Consider the following 27,278-nt stretch of genomic DNA (forward strand, 5'->3'; position numbering starts at 1 on the left):
CACCAGGCTTCTTCTGCCTGTAACTTATCTCCCTATCACAGTAAATATTTAGGGTATGTTGTTTATCATGATGTTCAGTGTTGCAATTATGAATCAGATACTTTGAGAAATTGGTTTCTTCCCATTCCTTCCCATAGAGAGTTTATAATGTAATATGAAAAATAAACTGTATACAAATAAAACAACTAGGAAGCCTTTGAGAGATATAGATGAAACGGGCAAAAAAAACATTGTTCTGCATTTTTTTCAGGAGCAATTCATTCCAGATGGGGTAACAGGGAAAGCTTAATGGCATTTGGGAAAGGACTTGAAGTATGCACAGGATTTAGATATGTTAATTTTTTGACTAATGGACACTGTTTAGTTTTCATTATTTTCCTCCTAGAAATTGATTGCTTCTCATTTGTTTTCTTAAATAGAGAATTTACCAAAACAATCAGGCGTCCATTTGGAGTGAAGTATAATCCATATACACGGAGTATTCAGATCTTGAAAGATGCCAAGAGCATAACCAGCGCCATGAACGAGCTACAGCATGACCTTGATGTTGTCAGTGATGCCCTGGCGAAGGTCAGCAGGCAGCTGAGCATCTGACAGTTGCCAGCCTAATCCCGAAAGCATCTGAGCATCAATTCAGAGGCCTGTGGGCCAGCTATTGCTTTGAAGACCTGGTTGTGGAAGGACAGCAGCCAAATATTCTCTACTCCTATTCTTTAATGGACCACTAGTCTTTGAAACTTGTACCTGGATACTCTAGCCACTGTTTTTTTTTTTTTTTTTTCAGTAATGGCGTTAGTGAAGTATAATTCAGATACCATACAATTCATTGACCACTCTGGTTTTCACAAAGAATTTGCTTGACCCAATGGATAGATCTAGTCCTAGCCTGATTCTATTTTCCACAATCCTTCTTGAGTAAAATGACCTTTATGATCACTTAAAATACCTTGATGGGCATTATGGAGCTGATCCATATTGTTACCTAAGATCCTCTTATTTCTAAAGTATCTTACTTACCAACTGAATTTGGGCTGAGCTTGGTCCTAAATTTAATAGGAAACCAGCTGTCTCTGCTGCTAGCCTGAGCAAAAGACAGAGTAGTAGCCTGAAGCATACCTAGTAAAGAGCAAGTAGTCTAGTTTCCTGTGTAGTGTCTTGCAGGGAAATAGGAAAAGCTAAGTCAAGAAAGGTTGGCTTGCGTATAATCCTTAGGTCCAGGCAAAGAATTTGGGACTTTTTTTTAAGTAGGCACTAGGAAACCCATTCCCAAGTGACTATCCTCTTTGAAACTCTTTCCTTTCTATGGCATTGCATGATGCTGGTTTTGTTTTAGATTATCTGTCCTACTCATGGGACCAAGGGGAACTTGGTGGGGGTGCCACTTGCAAAGCCCTGTACTCAAGCATGCAGCCCCAGGGGTTGTCCTCAGGTTACCAGGAGACAGTTTGTCAAAGGGAGAATTCAAACTGAGGCAAGTTGAGAGACGCACAAAGTTAAATTTGTAAAAGCAGTCCCAAGCACTTTATTTCCAAGGTATAATGTGAGACTATACATAGGAAGGCCAGTCATGAGGGTCGAGGGTGGGGAAATGGGTCGGAAATGGTGTAAGATAGGTCAAGAAGAGCATTTTAGGACCAACACTATAATAATGAAGGTTGCAAGCACTGGGTTTTATGTGGTGTCAGCGGGGTAGTACAGGGCGCAGGCCTGATATACACAGGTAAAGCTGGACTCCCCAGTACTGCCTTCTTTCCTCCCCCTACCTACCAAAGGAACACTTTCCTCAGGCTTCTGTCTTTGGCCCTCTTCTCTCTGCTCTCTGCTCATGGAAAATGTCATCCATGGTCATGGCTTCAATTCTTGTTTCATATGACTCATATATTTGCAATTCTAAGACCCTGACATCTGTCTTGATTTTTTGCCTCTTTAAGTCCAGCTGCCTCCTGGATATTTCCATCTAGATGTCCCAAATTAGGCCAGTGTTGTATAACTTCTTGTGGCACCATTCATGTAGAATGAAATGGGGCTGTGCAACGTGGTAGCCCTGCCAAGTATCTCAAAGTCTATAGGTCCAAAAAGGAACTCAGAATCTTATGCCCCATCAGCTCCCTCTCCCAGTGACTTCATTTCTATTAATGGTATATTAAGGGTCATATTTTCAACCAATTTTTCCATTCTTTTATCAGCTTCTTAGAAAACTATGCTCTTAATTTTTTTCACATTAATAGTCAAATTGTATACCATTTAACATGTTTTATTTCATCAGACCACTAGATACTTAATTCTTTTTAGATCTCAAAAGAAATTATTTTAAAAACTCTTAAAAATTTATTTCATTTTATGTTATAAAGTAAATAGAATTAGGAAGATTAATTCATGCTACTTCAGATTTTTATATTACTTATAAATTTTAATAGTTGATCAACAGTTACATATACCTTTGATTGTAGCAGATCTAAGTCAGCTAATCTGAACCCATTTGAAATATTGGTTAGGTAGTTTGTAGTTATATTGGTTAGGTAGTGAAATATTGGTTAGGTAGTGTGTTTGGTTGCAAGGAAATCTATTAATCAAACCATGATAGATAACAAATAACAGCAAATTATGCATACTATATCCAGTTATTTTCATACAACTTTGATCACAGTAAAGAATCATAGTTACTGAATTTTTAAATGATAATATTTCAAATCACTCTGTGACTAAAGCACACTAAAGAAAATGTTAGAGACATGACCATTATAATTCACATCTTCAGAATAATGGAAATATTTAATGATTGACTTTAGCTCTTTCTTCTAAGCTCTGACTTTGTGATATTTAGTAAATGAGGAATCCTGAGAGTTTTAGAGCTTTCATGCATTTTAAATATTTTTCTTCAAAGCTTCAAGGAATATGTTAACAGTTACTAAAACATGAGGAAAGAATTGAACCAAAAGTATGGTTCATAATTTCTAATCAGTGAGTTATTAGTTAGAGACATAGATGGTATTTTCCTGACTTTTGAAGAATGTTCCAAAAGTGGGTTGCCAGAATGCCTGCATTTCTTAATCTGCCTATTTTGTCATTTGGAGTTAAACAGTAGTAATGACACACCAAAATGTGCAGATTTATAGTTCATTTTTAAGTTCACTTGCAAACTGAAAAAATTAAAAATTCTAGAATTCTCTAATGGAACATGTAATAGAGGTTATATATTAATTTCTAGGAAACGTATAAAGATACCGTAGTCTATTTCAGTCTAGTCTTTATTTTACTATATAATATACATCTATGATTTGCTAGTTTGTTATTCAGCTGGATAATAAAAGGACACAAAATTTGTGTTCTCAACAAGGATTTATTTTTTGTCAAACGTATGCTAAAAACTGATTTAAATATATATTAGCAATTTTGGTAGCTTCAGAAATCTGTAACATCCTTACACTTCTTAAAAAAAAAAAACCTATGAATATGAGATATAAAGGAAGTCAAACACACCTGGAACCTAGTAACCACTTTTTGGAGTTCTTGATAAAGTCTTAAAATCATTTTCCTCATCTGTAAAAGGAGCTAAATCTACTTCACTGGGTTATTGTAAGAATTGTACTGTGGGAGGACTTTGTAAAAAGAAATTTATTATCCATATGTAAAGAATCATTAATCTCCTAATCAGAGATTCTTCATAGCTTCTGGATGATTTTAATTTCCTCCAGAGAGATTGAGCTTTTGCTTCTAGCAGGCAGAATATAATGGCAGAGGAAGATTGTCTTAGTCCAATTAGGGATTAAGCCAATTAATTTGAAGCTATGTTTTAGCTTTGCGAGGGCTGATCTATTTCCATTTTACCTCTACTTTTAAGGTACAGCCCTTTAGGGATCCCAAAGGAAAGCTATGAATGTGAACCAGGGCTTCTCCATGGGGACCCTGGACTCCTACTTTTCTCCCTTCTTATACTCTCATTCCCCCTGGCCCCATAAAATTGCTAAAAGTACTCTTCAGTTTCTCAGCTTTTCAGCTGCGGCTTTCAGTCCAGTTTCTTAGCCTGCATGTCACTGCTTGCTAATTAGCAAATGCCTCTCACAGAAAAGTAGTGCCAAATATAATCTCTCAGCTTTTAGATCTTGGACCTTCAAGTACTGGCTGCTTTGATAGCTCTCCAAAGACTTGAAACAGATTTTTAAAATATTTTCCCCCAGCTTTTAAAATTGTTTTTGGTGAAAGAATTGGTCTGCAGCTAGCAAATCTACCTTTATCAAAAGTGGAAATCTGACCTCAGAGTAAATCATTTAACTTCTTTGAGCCTCAGTTTTCTCATCTATAAAATAATTATTCTAACAATACTTATCAGTAATATTGAGAGAAGCAAATAAGATAATCTAACGGGAAAAATTTCCTAACCTGTGTGGTACAGAAATAGGCTGTATGGCTCAAAATGCTTTATATTTTCCTCTTATGGGGAGAGAAGGCATCTGAAAATGATACCATCAAATAATTTAAATCCACCTCCATTCAAGAACTCCAGCTCACCCAAGCTGCTAATGGGATGACCTAGTTAGTGACATGTGCAACATCTCAGCACTTCCAAGAAATTGTATTAAGGGATATAACATAGTAATATAATTGTAAGTTACCTTAAGTACTGATGCATGTACATTCAAGGGATAAAATTGGAAAGCAACTGTGTTCTCCCAGCCCCTCTCTCTATTAAAACTGACTCTGGGTAATTCCTCCGTGTCCCTTTGGATGAAATTTCAGGTCCCTGCCTTGGATTTTCTGCTCACTCTAAGTCCTTAGCTTCTAATCTCTCTCTCATTTCAGTATTTTAAAATTCCTGTCTTTTGTAAAAGTTCAGAACATTACATTTTAAGGTTAAAGTTTTTCTTCTCTAGAACAGAGAAAGGAAGAGGTGTGCTTTGCATCTTTATCTTCTTGCTCCTCCTTCCTTGCTCATGAGGATGCCTCTGGCTCCTCTAGGATTGGGAATAGTGATGGGGAGGAGAGGTAAGGAGTAGGAAGTTCTTTTTTGGTCTGATAATGCTGAGTTGGCATATGTGTTTTCTGTACTTGGTAAATATTTAATGATGACTCATTCTCAGGTGTTTTGAAAGACCTTCCCACTTCTTATTTTTTGGGATCTCTTGATATGGGTAAATGTACCTCTCTGATTGGGCTGTTGAATTCATCTTCCTCAGCCTCTAGGAATATAGTGGTGGGCACTCTTCTGGGTGTCACTTCTCCCCTCCAGAAATTCCCTTGATCTGGGTCTAAGACCATCCATCCGCTTGTTAATTTACTCATGAATGGGAACACTTATAGGGGAGATACTCAGACATTTTTTGTCTTGAAAAACTCTGGACATGAAAGATCTCTCCAAAGCATCAATCTCTCTTTGCTCAACTATCAGAGCAGTCATCTGGCCACAAGCCATTGAACATTTCTCAGCAGGAATTGGACAGCAACCTGCCCAGGCCCTAATCTGGAAGGATACATACCAAGCTCTCTTATTGGCCCTGCTGACACATGCCTTTCCTTAGACATGAGATGGGCAGGACTCAAATCACACTGACAACTACTGCCACATATATTCTATCAAAATTCTCTCAACCTTTCCAACCTCTTTCATAGCCTGGAAGTGATACACTGGTTTCTAGACACCTCTTACACAAGTTCTGCTTTGGTGGTCTTGTGCCTCACTTTATAATGTGAGAGGAATTGGCACTTAATATTTTAGAGTCTCAGCCAAAAAGGAGAGGGGAAGGGTCCCATTTTTACATCCTATTACATATGCTTAAAAAGAATGGTCAGAATTTAAAAAGGCTACTCCTATAAAACAGTCAGAAAACACAGTATAGTTTTTTCACATCACGTTTCCTTGAGAATGAAGAGCTGCATTGCCTCTCTAAAGTCTGCAATTTTCTTAGCATGGTTCTCCATGTTCAAAATGCCACAGGCTGGAGAGGTAAAGGTGAGGTGCTGCCCTCAAGTGGTCTTGACAGGCAGAAACATCAAGGACTGGGTGGAGTGAAAGACAGGGAGGGGACTGAGTGAGAGGTACCAGAGACACTCCCCAGGGCCTCCCAGGCATAAGTAATGAGTACTGGAGGCTTGGGTCAGCAGAGGGATCAAGAACTCCTCAATATAGACTCTCATCTTTAATATGACCCCATATGTACTGACAAGATAATGTCTGGCTTGGAAAACGTGGGTTATGTACAAAAAAGCATGAAAAAGAAAATAAAAACCACCTGTAATCCACCATTTAGCGTGTGTGTGTGTGTGTGTGTGTGTGTGTGTGTAAAATTGGTATAATAGTTACTTCAATGACATATCATGAACATTTCCCTTATTTACTATCTTCCAGACGTGTTTTTTAATGGCAGCTAGTATTCAATTTTACACGGTCATATAATTTAATCAATTTGTTTTTGGACTTTAGTTTCTTTAAGTTCTTTATTATTTTATGTAACCCCATAATGAATAACGTGCAGTCTAAGGTTTTATGCATAGTTACTATTTTTTTCTGGTGATAAATGAACTTGTTAGGTAGCTTAGATAGAAATGAGCACTGGGCAGGAGGAGAGGAAGGGGAAAGGAACAATCCAGAACACAAGGAACCTGATGTCAATCAATCAGAGCGCAGGGAATCTGAGTTGTCAATCAAGCAATCAATCAATCACTAAATCAGGATATAAAAACAAGGAAAACGAGGGAATGGCACCATTTTTCCTCTCTTGGATTGGCCCGCTCCCAATTCTCGGGAGTGTATTATGTTTTACTTTTTTAACTTCACTAATAAAAATCTTGCTTATATCATGCTTTCTGTCTCTCGTCAAAAATCTTTTTTTCGGGTGACTAAGAACTAAGGTAATTCTTATTTCCTTTTCCTGGTAACAAATTGAATTGGAATTACTAGCTAAATATCTAAGTACCTATCTTCATATTCGTAATATGCATTGCTACATTTTCCTTCAGGAAAACTGTACTTAATTTAGTTCCCTCTAGCAGTGTACGAGGGTGTCTGATAAAAGCCATTTTATATGAAAATCTTTGTTGGGTGAAAATTATCCAGTTATTACCTTGATAATCAGAATCTGGGCCAAGGCCATTCTGGGAACGCTGAGGGTTAGAAGGCCGCCCTGGCAGGAATCCACGATAACCAGCCTCTTCAGGAATCTACGAGGGCGGGGTGTGAGTTCCCGCTCCGTGTCAGGCGCTAAAGGCGACACCAACGACGTAAGACACTACACTGGCACCAAGAAGCTCCCTCAGATTTTGCCAACCGCACACAAAAGCAGGCCCAAAGACAGTTCAGCCTAGACGCTGGGTCGGGACCCTTGTCCATCTTCTCCCGGGCTCGTCTTCCCTGATACAATCCCTGTCCTGTCAGCCACTCTTGGCTGTCGTGGGATTCTAGGGAGATAAAGAAGGAGCTTTGTGAACTGCTAAGCGCAGTGCAATCGTATAAAATTATTACTAAAAATACAGTGAGAGCGGAGAGAAGTAGTAGCAGAGGTGCCCGGCGAGACAGGAGGCTGGGGGCGGAAACGCTCAGAGCGCGCCCAGGAGAGTCGACTGGGAGGAGGTTCCGGGGGCGGCTGCTCGGCTCCTGCCCGCGCCTGGTTAGTGGAGCCTCGAAAGCGCGGTCCGCGGCCCCTCCTTCCGCTCGGGCCCCTTTCAACCACAGACCCTTCCGGGTGCGGGCCGTATGCCGCCTGTCGCCAGTCCCTCCCGCGTGCTGGCCCCTCCCCCTGAGAGCCCCGCCCTTGCGCCGGCCCCTCCTCCTGAGAGCCCCGCCCTTGCGCCGGCCCCTCCTCCGGAGAGCCCCGCCCTTGCGCCGGCCCCTCCTCCGGAGAGCCCCGCCCTTGCGCCGGCCCCTCCTCCGGAGAGCCCCGCCCTTGCGCCGGCCCCTCCCGGAAGCGCCGGCGGAGCGTCCTCGCATGGAGCGCGAGTGGAGCGACTCGGAGGCCGCCCCTGCTGCGGCCGCGCTCTTTGCCTGGGTACGTGACTCCGCCCCCGGGCCGGGGCCGCTGGGACTGAGGGGCGCACAGACGCTGGGAGCTCCGGGTCTCGGGGAGGGCGGCTCCGGGGCTCAGCGGCCGAGGTCCGAACCGGGCTCTGTGTTGCAGTATTTTGGGCTGGGAGCTGAGGAGGAGAGCGCGGGGAGGGAAGGGTCTTCACGGGGTGACTTCGGGGCTGCTGGCTGGTGGAGTCCCGACCGGAGGGGCTGCGGCGCGGTGGGAAGAACCTGCCTCCAAGGCAGAGTGTCTGGTTTCGCTCACGACTTCAGGCCCGGAGAGCGCCGGGAAAGACAGCGTGGAGGGCTCTGTGGAGAGAGCTGTATGGATCCACCTGTGCTCCTTACCCGCCCATTGCCAGCAGGATGGAGCCCTTTCACCAGCCCCACCCCAGCCTGGCGGGAGCATCCTTTGGGGTGAGGCCTGCGGTGTTGGGCTGTGCACAAGGCGGAGACCCTGCATAGTTGCTGATATTCGGCTGTGACTGGATCTTGCCTGCACTGGGGGCGTGGGAGTTTGCGCTGGTGTTGGTTTGACGCGAGCATTGAGAGATCATCTTTATGTTTCTTGGCTGGGAGAGAGGAGGTCTGTGCACAAGAGTGTGTGGCAGGCAAGCGACCAGATGCGCAGGAATAAGCAGACGTAGTGTCTTGTAGTTCATGGCACATATCACAATTGTAATGAGATGTGTAACTTGTTAATGTCAGTCTCTTTGCCTAGAATGTAAGCGTCATGAGGGTGGGCACGGTGCCTGTCTTGTATGGTGCCTGGCTGGTGCCTGGCACGTTGTAAGGCGCTCAGTAAATTATGTGTTGACTGGTGAGTGAATGAGTACCTGTTGTGTGCCGAGCTATGTACTGAACTTTTGGGGAAAACACAAGAGTGAAAGTCTTGCAGCTCTACTGTTGCAGGGGGTGCGGAGGGTGGGAGAATAAGACCTTTATTGCTGTTAAAACCAGTATGTACTGACTAAAAAATGGTAATTATCAGTACCAGGCAGCATTTGTTGAATGTAAGGCTGCTGCCTACTAGAAGGAGAGTGTGGTGTGGCCTGAGGTAGTCTGGCTGTCTGAAAGCCTTTGAGGTGACACTTGAGCTGGGGGTGAAATCAGGGATTGGGTGTGTGCCTGGTGTGGGAGTTTTTCCCAGGCCAGGGACTGGGGTCTCTGTGGACAGAGGAAACATCTGACAGAAAAAGCCCTCAGACATGGCCTGGTCAGTACTGAGACAATAATATCGTTGAACCTAACCTCATTGCTGTGCTTGGAGGCTTGCTGGTGTGTTCTTTCTGCGGCAATATCTGTGTGGAGGGGTGTATTTGTTCGTTAGGGCTGCATAACAGAATACCACAGACTGGGAGGCTAAAACAATGGAAAAGTATTTTCTCACAGTTCTAGAGGCTAGAAGTCCAAGATCAAGGTGTCAGCAGGTTTAGTTTCATCTAGGGCCTCTCTCTTTGGCTTATAGATGGCTGCCTTCTTGCTGTGTCCTCATGTGTCTTTTTCTGTGGGTGAGAGCATCCCTGTGTTTCTTAAATGCATACCAGTCATATTGGATTGGGGGTCCCACCCTTATGACCTCATTGAACCTTAACTACCTTTTAAAGGTTTTGTCTCCAAATACAGTCACATTCTGAGGTACTGGAGGTTAGGCTTAGGGAATTAATGAATTTCAGTGAAGCACAATCAGTCCATAACAAAGAGATTTACCTTTTGGAGGGGGGTGGATGTGATGTCTGGAGTGTTTGTAAGGAAGGAAGGCAAATACAGCTGTAATAGGTTGTATTACATTTTCCTTCTGTTTTGCTTTATTATGGATATAGGGCCTCTTGATGTGTTACGAAAATTTGGTGCCATAATTTGAATCCCATGATGCCGGTGTATCACTTTCTGTTCAGCAGCCTGTAGCCCTGGTAAAGGGGCAGCATGGAGATCTCACAGCTAACAGAGAGATCCTGTGCATATGTTCTCCACTTCACACTGTGTGGGTCTTTCAGTTGGTCTTTCCTAGGTAGGGATTCATATGGTCTTACATTCATTCACTGTGAAATATATGCACACCTTTTCTGGGCCAGCACTGTTTCAGATGCAGGGGAAACAGCAGTGAGCAAAACAAAGTTCCTGCCCTCATGGAGTTTACTTTATAGTGGGGAAGGTAGACAGTAAATGAGTAAATGTACAGAATGTAATGTCAAGGAGTGCTGTGAAGAAAAATAAAGCAGAAAAAGGGCATAAAATGATAGGGGTGCTATTTTAGATAGGGTCCTACAGTTAGCTTCCTGCTACATAAGCTCTGGGCTGGTTCACCATATATGCCTTTTTTTTTTTTTTTTTTTTTTTCAAGGAGAAATATGGTAAAATAAAGGATCGGGCCATTCGACTTGTTGCCTACTCAGCTGTGTGACTGTGGAAAGTTACTTAACCTCTCTGAGCCTTAGTTTCTTCATCTGTAAAATGAGAGCGATAATGCCCCCTCCTCTGTTGTGAGGATTAAAGGTGAATGCCCAGCACACGGAGAAGCACTCAGGAATTGGTAGCTAATATTGCCCCCGAGGGCCTCTGGGACCTGTGTCCCTGCTTGGCTTGCTCTTTCAGCATGGAGTCTTTGCAGCCCAGGATAGTGTGGAATAAACCTCAGGGGCAGGAGTTTGTGTATATGTATGCATTTTTTTGTAGTTACTTTAAATCACTTCCTCATTCAGGTGTCTTCAAAAACAAACACATTTTAAAGGTTTTACTACTCATCTCTAGGAAGAACCAGGCAGCAGTAAGTGGTTGGAGAAATGATAAGGATTTCCAGATTCTTCATAAGATCTTCCCTGCAGGTCCACAATCCCTTCTCTTAATTTTGAATACAAAAATCTCTGAAAACCCCAAACTGACCTGACGTAAGGCTATTTATAGTCTGTGCCCGCTAACTCAGTATTTGTACTATTTACTGCAGAAATAATACTCTTTTTCTTATGTGGACCTTGCAGCAGTGTATATGATCTATATACAGTATTGCTTTTCTAAAGTCTGCAAAATTCTGGGTCTGAAATAATCTGGCTGCAAGGGTTTCAGATTAGAGATTCTGGACCTTTATGGTGTAATAACAATAACAGACATATTGCCCACCAAGGGGAAATCTGTTTCCTTAGAGAAATGTCACCATGTGAGTCTTACAGTCACAAAACGTTGTACTTGGAAAGGCCCTTAGAGATCATCGCCAACCTCTTTCACTGTACAAATGAAATAACAATAATATGCCCTGCTTGAGGGCACAAAAAGCTAGCTAACTTTGATTCCAGAAAGTCATTGCCAGTTTTCCCGGTGAGGGTGTGGGCAGAAGGGACAAGAACTAGTTCTAGTGCAATTCTCCCTCACTTTGTTCCCATTTTTCTTCATTATTTCTTTCTTTACCTTCCCTAAATAATTAGCTTTATCAGAAGGAACTCCTGTGCTGTCCCGCAAAGGCAACACATGTGCTCTGGGACACTGGCAGGGGAAGGTGAGGAGTATCACTGGTTAAGTTGTGGACACTGATGGCTCCTCTCACGTGGAAATCGTGGTGTTCTGGGGATGGGGCCACCGTCTAAGTATGGATTGCATAAAACAACTTCCTAAGAATGAGCCTATGAAATCTCATCTGTTCTAGGCTCTGAGAGGGATGTCAGATATCTATCAGATGAAAGATAGATTCAAATTGACATTTGGGGTTCCCAAATTTTTCATCCTTGGCTTGTTTATCCCTAGGGTGCAAATAGCTATGGACAACTTGGCCTTGGCCACAAGGAAGACGTACTTTTGCCCCAGCAACTGAGTGACTTCTGTAAACCTGGATGTGTCAAGAGGATCACGGGAGGTGGGGGCCACTCTGCTATTGTTACAGGTAACTTCCTTTGAGAATATAGTCTCTCATTTTCTTATTTAGACATTTTCCCCTAGAGTGTTATATTGCCATCTTTCAGCCTTTTGTATTTTGCAGAGGAAAGCATTTTTGTGAAGGAATCAAATCAGAGAATCCTAGATTGTCAGAACTGGAAGGATGTCAGAGATCTAAGCACCCCTTCTCTCTCCCACCGCCCCCACCCTTCTCCCTCTCCCTAGAAATGAAACTCAGAGAGTAAATTTGCCCAAGATTACAAGACAAATAGTGGCAGAGTTGCAACATGCATTACATTTTATTCCATATATTTCTATTTAACTTTCACATATGAGTTAGAAGTCTTTGCAGTTAGGTTGAATATTCCTTGAGAGCAAGAACTTTGTATTTTCCTTAATCTTCCCTCACAGTACCTAGGGTAGTACTTAACAAGTACTACAAGTGCTATAATATTGCAAAAGAGGGCCTGTTGCATCCTGGTTAAGAACATGAGCTCTGGAATCAAACCACCTGAGTTCAAATCCTGGCTCTCTTATTTATTAGCTGTGTGGCCTTGGGCGAATTACTTAATTTCTCTGTGTCACAGTTCCCTCTGTTACATGGGGATAATAATGGTGAATGAGAATCAGTGAGTTAACAGGGCTACATTATGACCTTGATGAGTCCTTGACACTTTTGCCTTTGTGAAGCTCTTCCTCCATAAAGAAATATTTAAAATTATATTTACAGCTGCACTGATATAAAGATTAATATAATCCAGGCTAGATTTAGTATTATATATTCTTATTACATTTTTTCTTATTAAAAATTATTTTAAGTTAAAACATTTTTGTGGGCCCTAGGCACTGTACCTAAAGAATAAGTCAGCCCCAAACATGAGGCTCTTGGAACAGTACCTGGCACATTCTACATCCCGAATAAATGTTGGCTTTTATTGTTGTAGAAGATGCTTAGTTTGATGATTGATTGGCCACTGCTGTGGGACTTAGAGTTTCCGTTTAGATATTAGATTGGAGCCCCTTGGCTCTATGCCGTTGGGTCCAGAACATATTAACATGCATAGCTTACTAACTTGGGTGGAAAGAAAGTTATCGGGTCTGTGACTCCAAATAATTAATTAACTCCTTTTATTCGTTTCGGCAGTGGTAATTTCCCCTGTGCACACTAGTGCTGAAATCTTTATATTTTACAGATGAAGGGGACCTTTTTGTTTGTGGCCTGAACAAAGATGGGCAACTGGGGCTCGGTCACACAGAGGAGGTCCTGTATTTTACCCCTTGCAAATCCCTCCTTGGCTGTCCTGTCCAACAGGTGGCCTGTGGCTGGGATTTTACCATTATACTTACAGGTGAGTTCACTCCTAGGTAAATCTTTATCGTTGAAAAGACTTTGGGTGAGAAGAGCTTGATGGTGGGGGCATTGATTAAATGAAATCCTCTTTGTGTTTAAAAACACAGATGTTCTCTCTGGTTGTCATGGGAAGTTGCAGGGTGCATTTTGCAAGGAGAGATTTAACAGTAAAAGAGCCGGGGAGGATATAGCTCAGTGGTAGGGACTGTGCCTAGCACGCACAAAGTCCTGGGTTCAATGCCCAGGACCTCCATCAAAAAGTAAATAAATAGGGGGGTGGGAAGTGACAGACTGGGATTTCAAAATGTAGAATAGATAAACAAGATTATACTGTATAGCACAGGGAAATATATACAAGATCTTATGGTAACTCACAACAAAAAAATATGTGACGATGAATATATATATGTTCATGTATAACTGAAAAGTTGTGCTCTACACTGGAATTTGACACAACATTGTAAAATGACTATAACTCAATAAAAAAAGTTAAAAAAAAAGTAAATAAATAAATAAACCTAATTACCTCCCCCCCTAAATTAAAACAATAGCAACAACAACAACCAGTAAAGGAGACTGGGCTGGAAAGCTTTTGCCAGAGACTGAGGAATGGACTAGATCACTTTTGGTGGCCACTTGCCGTCCCAGAAGTTCCTGATAGATAGCTGTGTGCCTGGGCAGAATGGCTGGTAGGGCTGGATAAGGGTTCCTCATGGGGGAACATGGTGAGAATGTATGAGGAAATCAGAAGTTGCCATTACAGTAATGGCAGCTTTTCTCAATGAGAGATTTTTTTTCTTTTAGAGTAAATATGGTTGGGCAGAACTGTCTAGGCTCTGTGAAGCCAGATAGCATTTAGGGTGCACAGGGATGTGGGCAGCGGGTTAATAGGATAATCCTCTTGGAAACAGCTGACTTTTCCCTGGAAGCTGTTTTGACTTCTCTCTTCAGCTTTGCTTGGTCTAGCTTGCCATTCTGGATTGAAAGGACTATCTCTAGTTCTGACTAGCTGGTCTAGCTTGCCATTCTGGATTGGACTATCTCTAGTTCTCCCTCTTTGTCACAGTCCTCTGGCAAGGGCATCCTCTGACCATGTCACCTGCCCTAAACCTTTGTGAATTCTCACGGACGCAGCTCCTATCCTAAGCTTTTTAGCACACAGCCTTCAATTACTGTTCCCTACCCATCCCTGTTTTTGCTTTGTCTTTTATTCCACATTCCCCGTACTTTGCTTTCTAGTAGTACCGAACAGTATGTGTTGTTCTCTGCCTGGAGCAGACCCTCTTGTCTAGCTGATGAACTCTTATCCTGCCTTTAAAATCCTGCTCGGGTGTCACTGTATCCCTTCTGCTGAGGGGTTCCATCATGTGTGTTGAATTTGATACTAATTATTAGAATCTGAACAATAGCTGTCATGTATGAAGTACCTAGTGTGAGCCTGCATCGAGTTGTGGGGACTCAGTAGATAACGCTGTTTCCTGCCCACATTTGGGACTAACTGTGAGACAGGCACCGAATGGTCACATAGTTGGAGATCAAATTATCAGCTTTTTACTGATACAGGTTAAGCTGAAGGACATGGTTAATTGTCAGTCTAAGTGGTTCCGCTAACACTCCTCTGATCCCAACCTACCCCCAAATCTCTAGGGCTCCCCACCAGGGGAAACCCTTACTGTGTGTCAGCCCAGAGTGCCTGAGAGGAAGATGCCAAGCTATACGTGTCCTGTTCCTTTTCCCAAATTCACTAATCGGTTGGGTGACCCCTCTTCCTCTAGAAAGCAGTGAGAATGGGGAAGGGCAGGGAGAATGGCCTGGAGTACCAGACTAATGGAAATCCCATCCCATGGAAATATGAAAAGTGGGGGATAAGTATCTTCCCATCACAACACCAGGCACTGGGCTAAGTGCTCTACACAGCTAATCTGTCATTAGTTAGGTAGTGTAGTGGGCAGTGTGTGTAGAATGCTCAGCCCAGTGCCCAGGGCTTTTATCCCTAGAGGAATAGAAGCAGGGACTATGGATTGAATGTGCTGAAGCACAGGACCCTACTCGCTCCTCTCATTCCCTTTGCTCTTCTCATCCTTCAGCATTTACCCATTGGTTGCACATGTCTTACTTCTTAGATTTTTTTTTTTAATTGAAGTACAGTCAGTTACAATGTGTCAATTTCCGGTGTACAGCACAATGTCCCAGTCATGCATATACATACATATATTCGTTTTTATATTCTTTTTCAGTAAAGGTATTACATGATATTGAATATAGTTCCCAGTGCTACACAGAAGAAATTTGTTTTTTATATATTTTTATATATAGTGGTTAACCTTTGCAAATCCCAGACTCCCAAATTTATCCCTTCCCACCCCCTTTCACCTGGTAACCATAAAATTGTTTACTATGTCTGCGAGTCTGTTTCTGTTTTGTGGATGCGTTCATTAGTGTCCTCTTTCTTCTTTTTCTTTTAGATTCCACATATGAATGATATTATTTGGTATTTTTTCTTTCTCTTTCTGGCTTACTTCACTTAGAATGATGATCTCCAAGTCCATCCATGTTGCTGCAAATGGCATTATTTTATTCTTTTTTTTTTTTTTATCACTGAGTAGTATTTCATTGTATAAATATACCACAACTTCTTTATCCAGTCATCTGTGGATGGGCACTTCCTAGATTTGTGATTCAAGCATTTGTATTTTGCAGAAAATGGTCAAGTTCTGTCATGTGGATCCAACTCCTTTGGCCAATTAGGAGTTCCTCACGGGCCTCGGAGGTGTGTGTTTCCCCAGGCCGTTGAGGTAAGGACAGCACCTAGTTTTGAGCTTGCCTGTGTCCTGTTACAGGATCTCCAAGGGGTCAGTCACAGTTACCCCTCCCTGGGCTATAAGACTGACTGGGCCCCTGAAAACGCATGAAGTAGTTAGAATTTATGTTGAAAAACTCAGGTTCTCCTGGGAAAAATTAAGTAGGAGGGATGGATGTTGTAAGTGAAAAACCTGTTAGTTCTCATACACCTTGTAATTTTTTTTTCATGTTATAATTTTTTGTGGAATGAAGCAATAAAAGTAATATATCTTATAATGCCATGAATGACATTTTACAATTCTAAAATTAGTAATAGTGGGAACTGTTAGAAACAGGTCCAGTTGGAAGTGACTTGCTTAAATTAAAACCACTAGCTAGGCAAAAGGCATAGGCCAGTGTTCTTCAGTGGAAACATAATATGAGCCATGTGTGTGTTTTAAAATTTTTTCTCAGAGCACCATTTAAAAAACTTAAAGAAACAGATGAAATTTATTTCTAAAAGACCAGCTTTATTGAGGTATAATTCATATAACATCAAATTTTACCCCTTAAGAATGTATAGTTCAGTGGGTTTTTAGTGTATTCCCAGAGATGTGCAGTCCCCACCATCATTTAATTTCTGAAAATTTTCATCATCACGAAGGAAACTGCATACCTGATAGCAGTCAATTCCCATTTTCCCCTGCCACCAGCCCCTGGTGACTGCTAATCTGTCTCTATGCATTTGCCTATTCTGGGCATTCCTTATAAATGGAATCATACAGTATGTAGCCTTTTGTGTCTGACTTCTTTCACTTCATGTTTTCAAGTTTCATCCAGGTCATGATGTGTAGGTAAAACTAATTTTAATAACTTGTAAAGTAATGTATCCAAACTATTACCCTTTCATTTTATATGTCATCAATGTAAACCTTTATTAATGAGATATTTTATATTCTTTATTTTATTCTAGGTCTTTTTCTGGTGTTTCTTTTTTTATTTCGAGTACATCTCAGTTCAGTCTAGTCACATTTCAAGTATTCAATAGCTATGTGGAGTTAGAGGCTACCATATTAGATAGCACAAGTGTTAGGTAGAACTCCTGGTTTTAGTTCAGAGCTCTTTTTGCTGTATCAGGCTTAAAATGTACACATTTATGTGAAGATGATATTGTAAGCGAATTTTTAGAGAGATTATGCTGGAATCTAAAATGAGTTTCACCACCTAAGCTGCTCTACTTGTATCTAATTTCCTTAAACTGTGAATAACAGTGGGGGAGATCTGTTTTCACTGCAAAGAGCTTGGCTCTGCTCCTGTCTTCTTGCTGAATTCTGGTTGCTGGTATTGTGGGATATTATTTGGGGTCATGGTTTCCATTGTGTTTTAGTCCCATTGGGCTGTTCTAACAAAAATACCATATACTGGGTGGCTTAAACAACAAACATTTATTTTTCACAGCTCCAGAGGCTAGAAAGTCCAAAATCAAGGCACTGGCAAATTTGGCATTTAGTGAGAGCTCAGTTTATGGTTCATGGACAACTGTCTTTTTGATGAGTCTTTAAATATCAGAAGGGACAAAGGCGTTCTCTGGGGTGTCATTTATAAGGGCATTAATCCCATTTATAAGGGCCTTGTTTTCATGGCCTAATCACCTTCCAGGGGCCCCACTTTAAAATACTATCATGTTGGGATTAGGTCTCAACATATGAATTTGAGGAGAACACATTCAGTCTATCAGACATGGTGTACATGGAAATCTAGATTCTGTAGTCCCTGTTGTGGGGAGTGTTAAAGCTTCCAGTTACAAATAGATGGCTTTTTAAGAACCTACATTTAAGTTATAATTAATTTAGCTTAAGTCACATGATTAATGACAGAGAGGAACAACAGTTAAAATATGTTGGATGACAGAATCAGAAGGTTGTATCCTATAGAACAATAGAAGGCTGTGTTTTGACAGGCTGTATCCTATAGAACAATGGGAAGAATGTGCCAAGGTGAAATATAATAGAAATGCATTCATTTATTTAATAGCAACTCTTGGGTATAAGTTGTTTAGGCAGGGGGAACAAAGGTAAGTAAGACCCAGTCCTAGCATTTGAGGGCTTTGTAGTTTACTAACACATGTTAGAGACAGAAACACCTACATGCATTACCATGTTAGAACTGTGATAGCTGCATGGATAGCCCCAAAGCAGGGAGTACTGAATTCTTTTTAGGGGAAGGTAGGGTGAGAACAGACTTACGCTGAATCTTCAAAGTTGCATAGATATTTACCAGGTTTGGGGTCGGAGGATGTGCAACGTAGGTACAAAAGAAGCCCATTACAAACGGAAGGAACTAAGTAAGCTAAAGTATAGAAGCATGAAACAGAAGGTTTGGGATACTGCAAGCAGTTTAGTATGATTGGAATATAAGGAAGTGGTTGAGGTGCCAGTGGGGGTTGGGCAGGCAGGGGGGGTTGGGCAGACGATAAGTTCAGTGTGTTAGGGAGGGGCCAGGTGGGGTAGCGTGGAGGATGGACTGAAGGAAGGTTACTCAGGAAGCTGTTGCTAATAATCCAGATAAGAGACGATCCTGCCCCAAACTAAAGCAGCTGCAGTGGAGACGGAGAGGAAGGAAGCAAGTTGTGTTGAGAGACTGAGTCCACATGTAAAGCCCTTCAATTAGTTTTGAAAAGAAAAAAAGTATTAAAAGAAAAAATTTGAAGGGTAGTATATTCAAATCGTATTAGCAGTAAGATTTGATCTTCCTGAAAGCTAATGTGATTGTGGGCTGAAATAATAGGAAGATGGTCTCCAGAAGAAGGGAGGCCAGAGCTCTGTCCTTCTTAGTGCTGGTCACACTGCATCTGGGATGTTGTGTCCTGGTGTGGGTTTGGTTCTTAGGCCCTGGACACTAAGGTAAATAAGACTCACACTCTGCCCTTGAGGACTCTAAAGTTTAGAAACACACTGTGGACCTGTAAATAAACAAATGTGGTAAAGTCCCATAGGAGCTGAGATTGATGTGTATATAGTCCCTTTATTATTTATTTAAAAAAAAGTTTTTTTTGGTGGGGGAGGTAATTAGGTTTGTTTATTTATTTATGTATCTATATATTTATTTATTTATTAATGGAAGTACTGGGGATTGAGCCCAGGACCTCCTGTATGCTAAGCATGCCCTCTACCACTGACCTATAACCTCCCCTTATAGTCCCTTTAAAAGAGAGAGACTGAGTAACCAGAGCAGAGAGGAGAGAAACCAAGAGGAGGAGGAAATTTGAAACCAGGCAATGGCAGATGAAACTGGGAATGTTTGGCCTAAAGAAGAAATATGTATTAGTTATCTACTGCTGTGTAATACATTACCCTAAAATTTAGCATCTGGGATGTTGCAGCTTAAAACAATAGACATTTATTATCTCACGATTTTGAAGGGTCAGGAATCTGGGAACATCTTAGCTGGTCTCCCATGAGGCTGCAGTTAAGATGTCAGCTGTGGCTACGTGAGGTCTGCTGGAGGCTCAGCTGAGCTGAAGGCTCTACTTCCATGCTCTCTCACGAGCAGAGGTTTCAGTTCCTTGCCATATGGGCCTCTCAGTAGGACTGTTCAGACGTGGCATCTGGCTTCTCCCAAGAGTGATGTGAGAGAGAGAGAGAGAGAAAGAAAGAGGTGCAGGCTGGTCAAGCATGAAGCTTCAGTGCCTTTTATCACCTAGTCTCTGAGCCACTCATCAATTTGTTATCCTATTAGAAACAAGTCACTAAGTTCAGCCCACAGTCAAAGGGAGGGGAATTAAGTTGCACACCTCAAAGGGAGGAGTCTTAAAGAATTTGGGGATATATTTTTAAAAAAATTTTTCTATTTAAGTGTAGTTGATTTACAATGTTAGTTTCAGGTATACAGCAAAGTGATTCAGTTATACATATACATACATAGATACACACACCCACATATATTTTCAGATTCTTTTGCATTATAGCTTATTATAAGAAATTGAATGTAGTTCCCTGTGCTATACAGTAGCTCCTTATTGTTTATCCATTTTATGTATGTGTCTGTTAATCCCAAACTCCTAATTTATCTCTCCCCCCGATTTCCCTTTTGGTAACCATAGTTTGTTTTCTATGTCCGTGAGTCTATTTCTGGTTTGTAAATAAAATTTGGGTCTTTTTCTAGATTCCACGTATAAGTGATATCATGTGATATTTGTCTTTCTCTGTCTGACTTACTTCACTTAATATGATAATCTCTAGGTTGGGGACCTATTTTTAAAACCACCACAAGATGTCTTAGTGAGGACGTGACAACTGTCTTAAAATATTTGGAAAGCCTTGTCAGAAGCAATAGGCAGATAGGTTTGGTTTCAGCTGAGGAGATGGGTGGAATCATGGAAAGATGAGCAGGCACCTGGGGAGGTGATGAGCCTGTGTCACTGGGAGTAGGTATTTGGCAGGGGTTGGATGACCACTTGGTAGGGTGTTGTAGAGGGGTTTCTAGCATTGGATGGGGACTGGACTAGATCAGAGGTCAGCAAACTGACCCTTGGTGAATAAAGTTTTATTGGAACACAGCCACACCCATTCATTTATTTATTGTGTCTGGCTGCTTTTATGTTACAATGGCAGAGTAAAGTAGTGTGACAGAAACCACGTGGCCTGCAAAGTCTAAAATATTTACTATCCGGCCCTTTACAGAAAACATTTGCCAACTACTGGACTGGATGACCTTGCCGGTGCCTCTCAGCCCTGAGAAGTGTTGTGATATGGTATTTTTAAAAGATTTTTTCTTTTAGGTTTACATATAGAGGCATTTATGAGTGGAAACGTTGGGGATTAGGAGCTCCAAACCAGGCAGACATATAGTGAGGGCCATGCTGCATTGTATTTGGGCATAAATTATATAAAATTTTGTAGATGGCTAATCCTGAGATCCCCATCCTTTTCTTTGTTTTGACAGCTCCTGAGAGAGATGGTTGTTAGTATTGCTGCTGGACTGAGGCATGCGTTAGCTGCAACAGGTGATCATTTTGCTTTTATTTTCTTAATAGGCATATAATAAGTAGACATGGAGCTTTGGAAGAAATAAACTCTACGGAGTAATCCAGGGTGTCCTGCTGTGCTGCAGTGCTGATTGAAAGGAGGGGACGTAGGCAGAGGTAGTGGGAAAGCTTTTAGCAGTTGGAGAGGAAGGAAATTAAATTGTCTAGCTCTTTATTATGTTCTAGGCGAGGTGCTAGGGTCTCTTGATTTAACTAATACCTCATTTAATCCTCATAGCCACACAGTGATGCCAGTTAAATTTTTTAGAAATTGAAATATAGTTGATTTACAATATTACTGAGTTTCAGGTGTACAAGATAGTGATTCACAATTTTTAAAGACTATACTCCATTTATAGTTATTATACAATGTTGGCCGTATTCTCTGTACAGTATATCCTTGTAGCTTATTTGTTTTATACATAGTAGTTTTTACCCCTTACATATGAAGAAACTGAGGTCCAGAGAGGCTACAGCGTTTGTCTGAGGTTACACAGGGAGTAAAGCAGTAAAAGGTAGAGCTGGGATCAGAGTCCAGGATGGGTTGCGTTCCAAGGCCCACGTGCTTTGCCGTGAACTGTACTGCTTTTCTTTTGGATTTTAATGTTTATCAATATAACAGCTTCAAGTGAGCTTGTCTCTGGGACCATGAGAGGGTGATGAGTATAGAGCTGACAGTGTGTGTGAGGTTGAGGGTGGAAAGTGGAGGAGGCAGTGGCGTGTAGGAGGGCAGTGACCCTTTTTCTCTCCCTTGCTCATTGTTCTGCTTTCTGCTCCCACTCCTTTGGGCTGGAGGATAGCCCTGACCGGCCATGGCAGCTGAGGCTCAAGTGTTGGTGAGTCCAGTCATGGAATGGGGAGAGGAACGGAGGTGAGGGAGAATGTGTCAGCCTGGTGCTTAGTACTGATTACACTTTTTAAAAAAATTAAACTTTTCATTTTGAAGTCATTGTAGATTCACATAAAGTTGTAAGAAATGAAATAGATCTCACGCACTCTTTGTCCAGTTTCTTCCCACGGTAACATATTGTGAAACTATAGTGGAATAGCACAACCAGGGTGTCTTGATACAGTCAAGATTCAGATCAGTTCCATCACAAGGATCCCACTTACTGCTCTTTTATAGCCACACCCTCCTCTTAGCTCCTGGCAGCCACTCTTCTGTTCTCCAACAAGAATGGTGTTATTCAAGAATGATGTGTAAGTGGTATCAGACAGTTAATAGCCTTTTGGGTTTGGCTTTTTTGCTCAGCATGATTCCCTAGAGATTCATCCAAGTTGTGAGTATCAATAATTTGTTCCTTTTTATAGCTAAGTAATATTCCATGATATAGATGAACCACTGTATTAAGTTACCAGGGCTGCCATAACAAAATACTGCAGATTGAGTGGCTTAAACAACAGGAATTTATTTTCTCATAGTTATGGAGGCTGGAAGTCCAAGATCAAGGTGACATAAGGGTTGGTTTCTAGTGAGGCTTTTCTTCCTGGCTTTTAGATGCTGCCTTCTTGCTGTCTCTTCACATGGATTTTTCTCTATGCACGAGTGGAGAGAGAGAGAGAGAGATCTCTGGTGTTTCTTCCTCTTTTTAAAAGGACACCAGCTCTATCAGATTAAGGTGTCGCTCTTATGACCCATTTAACTTTTATCACTTCCTATAGGCCCTGTCTCCAAATACAGTTACATTGGAGTTTAGGTCTTTGGTATATGAATTTATGGAGGACACAATTCAGTCTATAACAACCACACTTTGTTTAACCAGTCACCCGTTGAGGGACATTTGGTTGTTTCTGGTTTTTAGCTATTAAAAATGAAGCTATAAACATTTGTGGACAAGCTTTTATGAGAACATAAATTTTCACGTCTCCAGGATAAATGCCCAGGAGCATGATTACCGAGTTGTATGGTAGTGATTATACTTTTATAAGCAGCTCCTCTTAGAAGTGAGCAGAGCCAGAGAATTGCCTATCATTGGTTTACTTGCCCCTTTCCCACCAACATCCTGTGATTGCTAGTCTTATGTGTACATTTTTGTCCACTTACAAAGCAGCACATTTTCCATTACGTGTTTGATTAATTTAATTGTAAGTCCTCCCTCCCCTCATTTAATGTGTAAAAATTTCTGCCTGCATCTCTGAAAGATGAGGACTCTTTGTGAAAACATTACCAAAAATAGCATCATCATACCTACAAAAAATTAATAGTAATTCTGTAATTTGATCAAATATCCAGCAGGGTTTAAATTTCCCTGATTGTCTCAAAATTTTTTTTTTACAGTTTGTTTGAATCCAGATCTGAATTAGGTCTACACATTGCAATTGATTGATAGGTATCTCAAGTCTCTCTCTTTTAAAATATTTTTTTGTTCCTTTTAGGGTTTTTTTGAGATAAAATACACATAACAAAATTTATCACCTTAATCATTTTTAAGTGTACGGTTGTATGGGATTAAGTACATTCACATTATTATGCAACTATTACCACAATCCATTTCCAGAACATTTTTCGTCTTGCAGAACTGAAACTCTATATCCATTAAACAATAACCCCCCATTCCCCATTCTCCCCAGCCCCTGGCAACCGCCGTTCTACCTTCTGTCTCCATGATTTTGACCACTCATACAAGTACCTCATATAAGTGGAATTATACAGTCTTTGTCTTTTTGTGGCTTATTTCACTTCACGTAACATTCTCAAGGTGTATTCATGTTGTAGCAAATGTCAGAATTTCCTTCCTTTTTAAGACTAATAATAAGACCTATTAATATTCCACTGTATGTGTGTACCACATTTTGCTTACCTGTTCATCTGTTGATGGATACTTGGGTTGTGTCCAAATTTTAGCTATTGTGAATAATACTGCTATGAATATGAGTGTACAAATATCACTTAGAGATCTTGCTTTCAATTCTTTAGGATATATACCCAGAAGTAGAATTGTTGGATCATATAGTGACTCTATTTTTAATTTTGGGGGGAATCACCATACTGTTTTCCTTAATGGCTATACCATTTACGTTCCCACCAGTAATGAACAAAGTTTCCAGATTTCTTCACATCCTTGCCATCCTTGCCATGTTCTTTTTTTTTTAATAGTAGCCACCCTAATGAGTGTAAAGCGGTGTCTCATTGTAGTTTTGATTTATATTTCCCTAATGATTAGTGATGTTGAGTATCTTTTCATGTGCTTCTTGGCCAATTGTGTATTTTCTTTGGAGAAAAGTCTATTCAAGTCCTTTGCTCATTTTTGAATCAGGTTTTTGTTATTGTTGTTGAGTTTTAGGAGTTCACTATATATTCTAAATATCAATCCTGTATCAGACATCTCAAGTCTCTTTGAATTTGTGTGTTCTCTTTCCTCTCTTTTTTTTTTAATTCTCTTGCAATTTATTTGATGAAGAGATGGTAAGTTTTGTGTTATTTTGACACTGTGTTTTCCTCACATTGTGCTCAGACCTCATCACTTACATCTCACAAAGCAGGCTTGTGTGTTTGCAGCCTAAAGGACCATTGGTCATGGGATACTTCTGGAGGAGCAGTACCTTGATGTTGCTGTTGGGTCATGGGTCCTAGTTACAGACATCTGACTGTAGACCAGATACAGAATTTCATCTACCCATCTGTATGAGGTTCAGAATATGGGTTCATTCAGTGGATGTGGAAATAAAAGGCTATTCCAGTGCAGCAGTGGCTATTAAGAAGCTATCTTGCAGTCATAAATATGTGTTTATTTGGCAATTAGGAATCTTTGAATTCATCTTTCTGTAGGAGAAAAGGTACTACATTAGGTGAAGGAGAGTTGAATCCTGGTGTTTTCTCTGCTACTAGCTCCCTGTGTGACCTTAGACAAATCACATCCTCTTTTCAGGGCCTCAATTTTCTGAGCTAGTAAATGTGAGGAATGGATGTGATAAACTTTAAGGTTCTTTTCTGCTTGGTCTGGAGTCTGAGCTGTCCTTTCAGATTAGTCATGAACAAGGTGTCATTCCAGTAATTTGACTCTGGTAGCGTGTCCTAGGACCTTCTGGAGGGAGCTTTACTATGTTGAATTTTCTTTGATGGTCTTCGATTGCCCTGAAGATTGGGCTTGGGATTGGCTTGGTGGTAATCCTGATGACCAGCCACAGGGCCCCTAAAAGCATTAAGTTTTTCCATAATGCGCATGTTAACTGAGCATGAATTGGGACTCTCCCATGGCAGTGGGGTTCAAAGACAAATCTGATCTTAATCTGGATAAGCATTTTCTCTTTTTTTCTGTTCTGTTCCACTGCGAAGCTAGTGGCCTTGTGTACCAGTGGGGAACTGGTTTGGCGTCGTCTGGACGGCGGTTGTGCCCTGGGCAGACTCTCCCGTTGTTTTTGACAGCAAAGGAACCGAACAGAGTGACAGGTAAGGCCCTCATTTCTTCTGAGTCCTATATTGATTCTTTGTCTGGAAGTGGAGACACAGACATGCAGAAAATGGGTAAATGGAGTTTTGCTTTTCTACTTTTTGGTCTCTGTCTTAATTCTCTCTATTGGTTGGTCTCTTACTTTGCTGGAATTTTTGTGGGCCCAGTAAGAATACCCCTCTTTGCTGTCAGAATTTGGGACCCACTGAGAGATAGATGCAAGTCAGGTAGGTGGAAATCAAAATGGTAGCTCTAGAACTGTTAAATGTTAGATTGGAAGAGGTGACTCAGGTGTTTGGAAATAATGTGCAGCAATAGTGGGTCTCTTAAGTTCTGAATCCCACGTTGAGCTTAGCCCCCAGGCACTGGAGCAGCTGCATTCAGTCGGCTCTGCTAAGTTCCCTGCTTAGAGCACTCAGAGCACAGAGGAGGCCCCCTCTCTGCAGGCAGATGCACCCCAGAGGGAGACCCCAGAAGGGCTGCACCTCGCCTGCCCAGCTCCCTCTCCCAAAAGGAAAGCAGGAGTGGGTGAGGATGGAGAGAGGGCAGGAGCATTCCCCTGGGGAAGGCTCTCTCATGGGTACAGGAAGAGTAGGTAGGAAGGTCCTGCCCACAGGTCTGTTAGTAAATTAGTCTCTAGGACTTTGTCTCTCTCTCCCTCCCTCTGCCCTCCACTCTCTTCGTGGGCCTTTCTCTCTGGGTACGTAGCACCATGAAGCACCGTGTCTCCACCTCCTTCTCCTCCTCTTCCTTTCTCTCTTGCTCTCTTACTTTGTGACCCAGTTGATGGAGGGTTGGCCGTAGGAGAAACCTGTAAGGAAACCTCTATTCGCCTCTAGCTCAGAACAAGGGAAGAATTTTTGAGGGTGGGAGGAAGGGGGAAAGAAAAGGGAAGGGTGAGCTGCAGTGGGAGTGACTTAGAAGATGCTGGGACCATTTTGATGTTCTTAAGTCCTAGGGGCGCTCCCCTTCAGTGGAGGTGAGGTTAGCCTCCCGGAAGCCCATGGGTTGAGTTGGGGAGGTTACTTTTGAGAAGGAGAAGGAGCTACCGGACACAGGACAGACAGTCCACTTCACATGACACTGAAAGCATTTGTAATTTATAATCCATTCTTCTCAAACAGTTTTCTTGCTTCACCAAGGTTTTATTCGCTGCTCCCTGGGCATATCCTGCATTCTCTTCATCTGTGCCTGTGGGCAGACTGTTACCTGCCTGAGATGCCTTTCCCTTCCTGCTCCCCTGGGGAAAACCCTGATAATTTTTCAAGGCATACCTCAGATACAGCTTTCTCAGTAAAGACTCTTCCCTCTTCTCAGCTCCACTGCATTTTCTCTATGTGCCTGGACAGCACAGCATATTGTACTGTTGTTTCCAAGTTTTCCCACATGCCAAAGAGTATGAGCTTTCTAAGGGTGGGAACTGCATCTACTTTCTGTTTTAGCACAAGACCTGTAACTAAAAGGAATCAGAAATGTTTTTATTTGATTTGATTTAAATGACCTGATTGGGAGCTGCTTGGGGCACAGCTTAGATTCAGAGATGATTTAGGGGAGTTTTCTGGTGAGACGTTAGAATAGATATCAGCTTCCTGCCCTCAAAGTCTTTCACTTCATTCTCCCATCTTTACCTCATTGCCATCAGCTCTGGAGCTGGAACCCTGGACGTCCTCTCCTGACCTGGCCACTAGGGGCCCAGTGCTTCCTCTTTGGTGAATGTGGCAGAACATCTGCTTTGTTCCCTTCTCATTCCACAGGATATTTGAAGGCATGAGGGACATTTTATTAAGGCAGTAGTAAATTAAACAGAACTGTCAAAAGAAAGAGTTATAGAATAAGACTACATTTCTCTGCATGCCAGACCAGGTGACC

The 27,278-nt window shown here is 41.6% G+C and overlaps 2 protein-coding genes across 14 annotated transcripts in view; both read left to right on the forward strand.

The window, feature by feature from the left end:
- The window catches only part of TPH1 (tryptophan hydroxylase 1), a 38,323-nt gene extending 31,557 nt beyond the window's left edge, over positions 1-6,766 (forward strand). For all 3 annotated transcript variants that reach the window (XM_032488905.1, XM_006195130.3, XM_032488904.1), the window contains one exon: positions 420-6,766. In XM_032488905.1, coding sequence (XP_032344796.1) covers positions 420-594 — 175 coding nt within the window. In that variant the 3' untranslated portion in view covers positions 595-6,766. The remainder of the gene's footprint in view (positions 1-419) is intronic.
- Positions 6,767-7,865: 1,099 nt separating this feature from the next.
- Positions 7,866-27,278, forward strand: part of SERGEF (secretion regulating guanine nucleotide exchange factor) — a 200,504-nt gene continuing 181,091 nt past the window's right edge. For 7 of the 11 annotated variants that reach the window (XR_004323270.1, XR_004323271.1, XM_032488906.1 and 4 more), the window contains exons 1-6: positions 7,866-7,979; positions 11,732-11,867; positions 13,054-13,209; positions 15,912-16,006; positions 20,937-20,997; positions 25,295-25,408. Coding sequence is in view for 9 of the 11 variants with exons in the window: in XM_032488906.1 (XP_032344797.1) it covers positions 7,920-7,979; positions 11,732-11,867; positions 13,054-13,209; positions 15,912-16,006; positions 20,937-20,997; positions 25,295-25,408 (622 nt within the window). In the remaining 2 variants the exon portion in view is untranslated. Of the gene's footprint in view, positions 7,980-8,120; positions 8,414-11,731; positions 11,868-13,053; positions 13,210-15,895; positions 16,007-20,936; positions 20,998-25,294; positions 25,409-27,278 lie in introns of those variants that run through there. The other 4 variants (XM_032488907.1, XM_014568097.2, XM_032488910.1 and 1 more) reach the window with 4 other exon arrangements.

This window comes from Camelus ferus, chromosome 10 (genome assembly GCF_009834535.1).
Source record: "Camelus ferus isolate YT-003-E chromosome 10, BCGSAC_Cfer_1.0, whole genome shotgun sequence".
NCBI lineage: Eukaryota > Metazoa > Chordata > Mammalia > Artiodactyla > Camelidae > Camelus > Camelus ferus.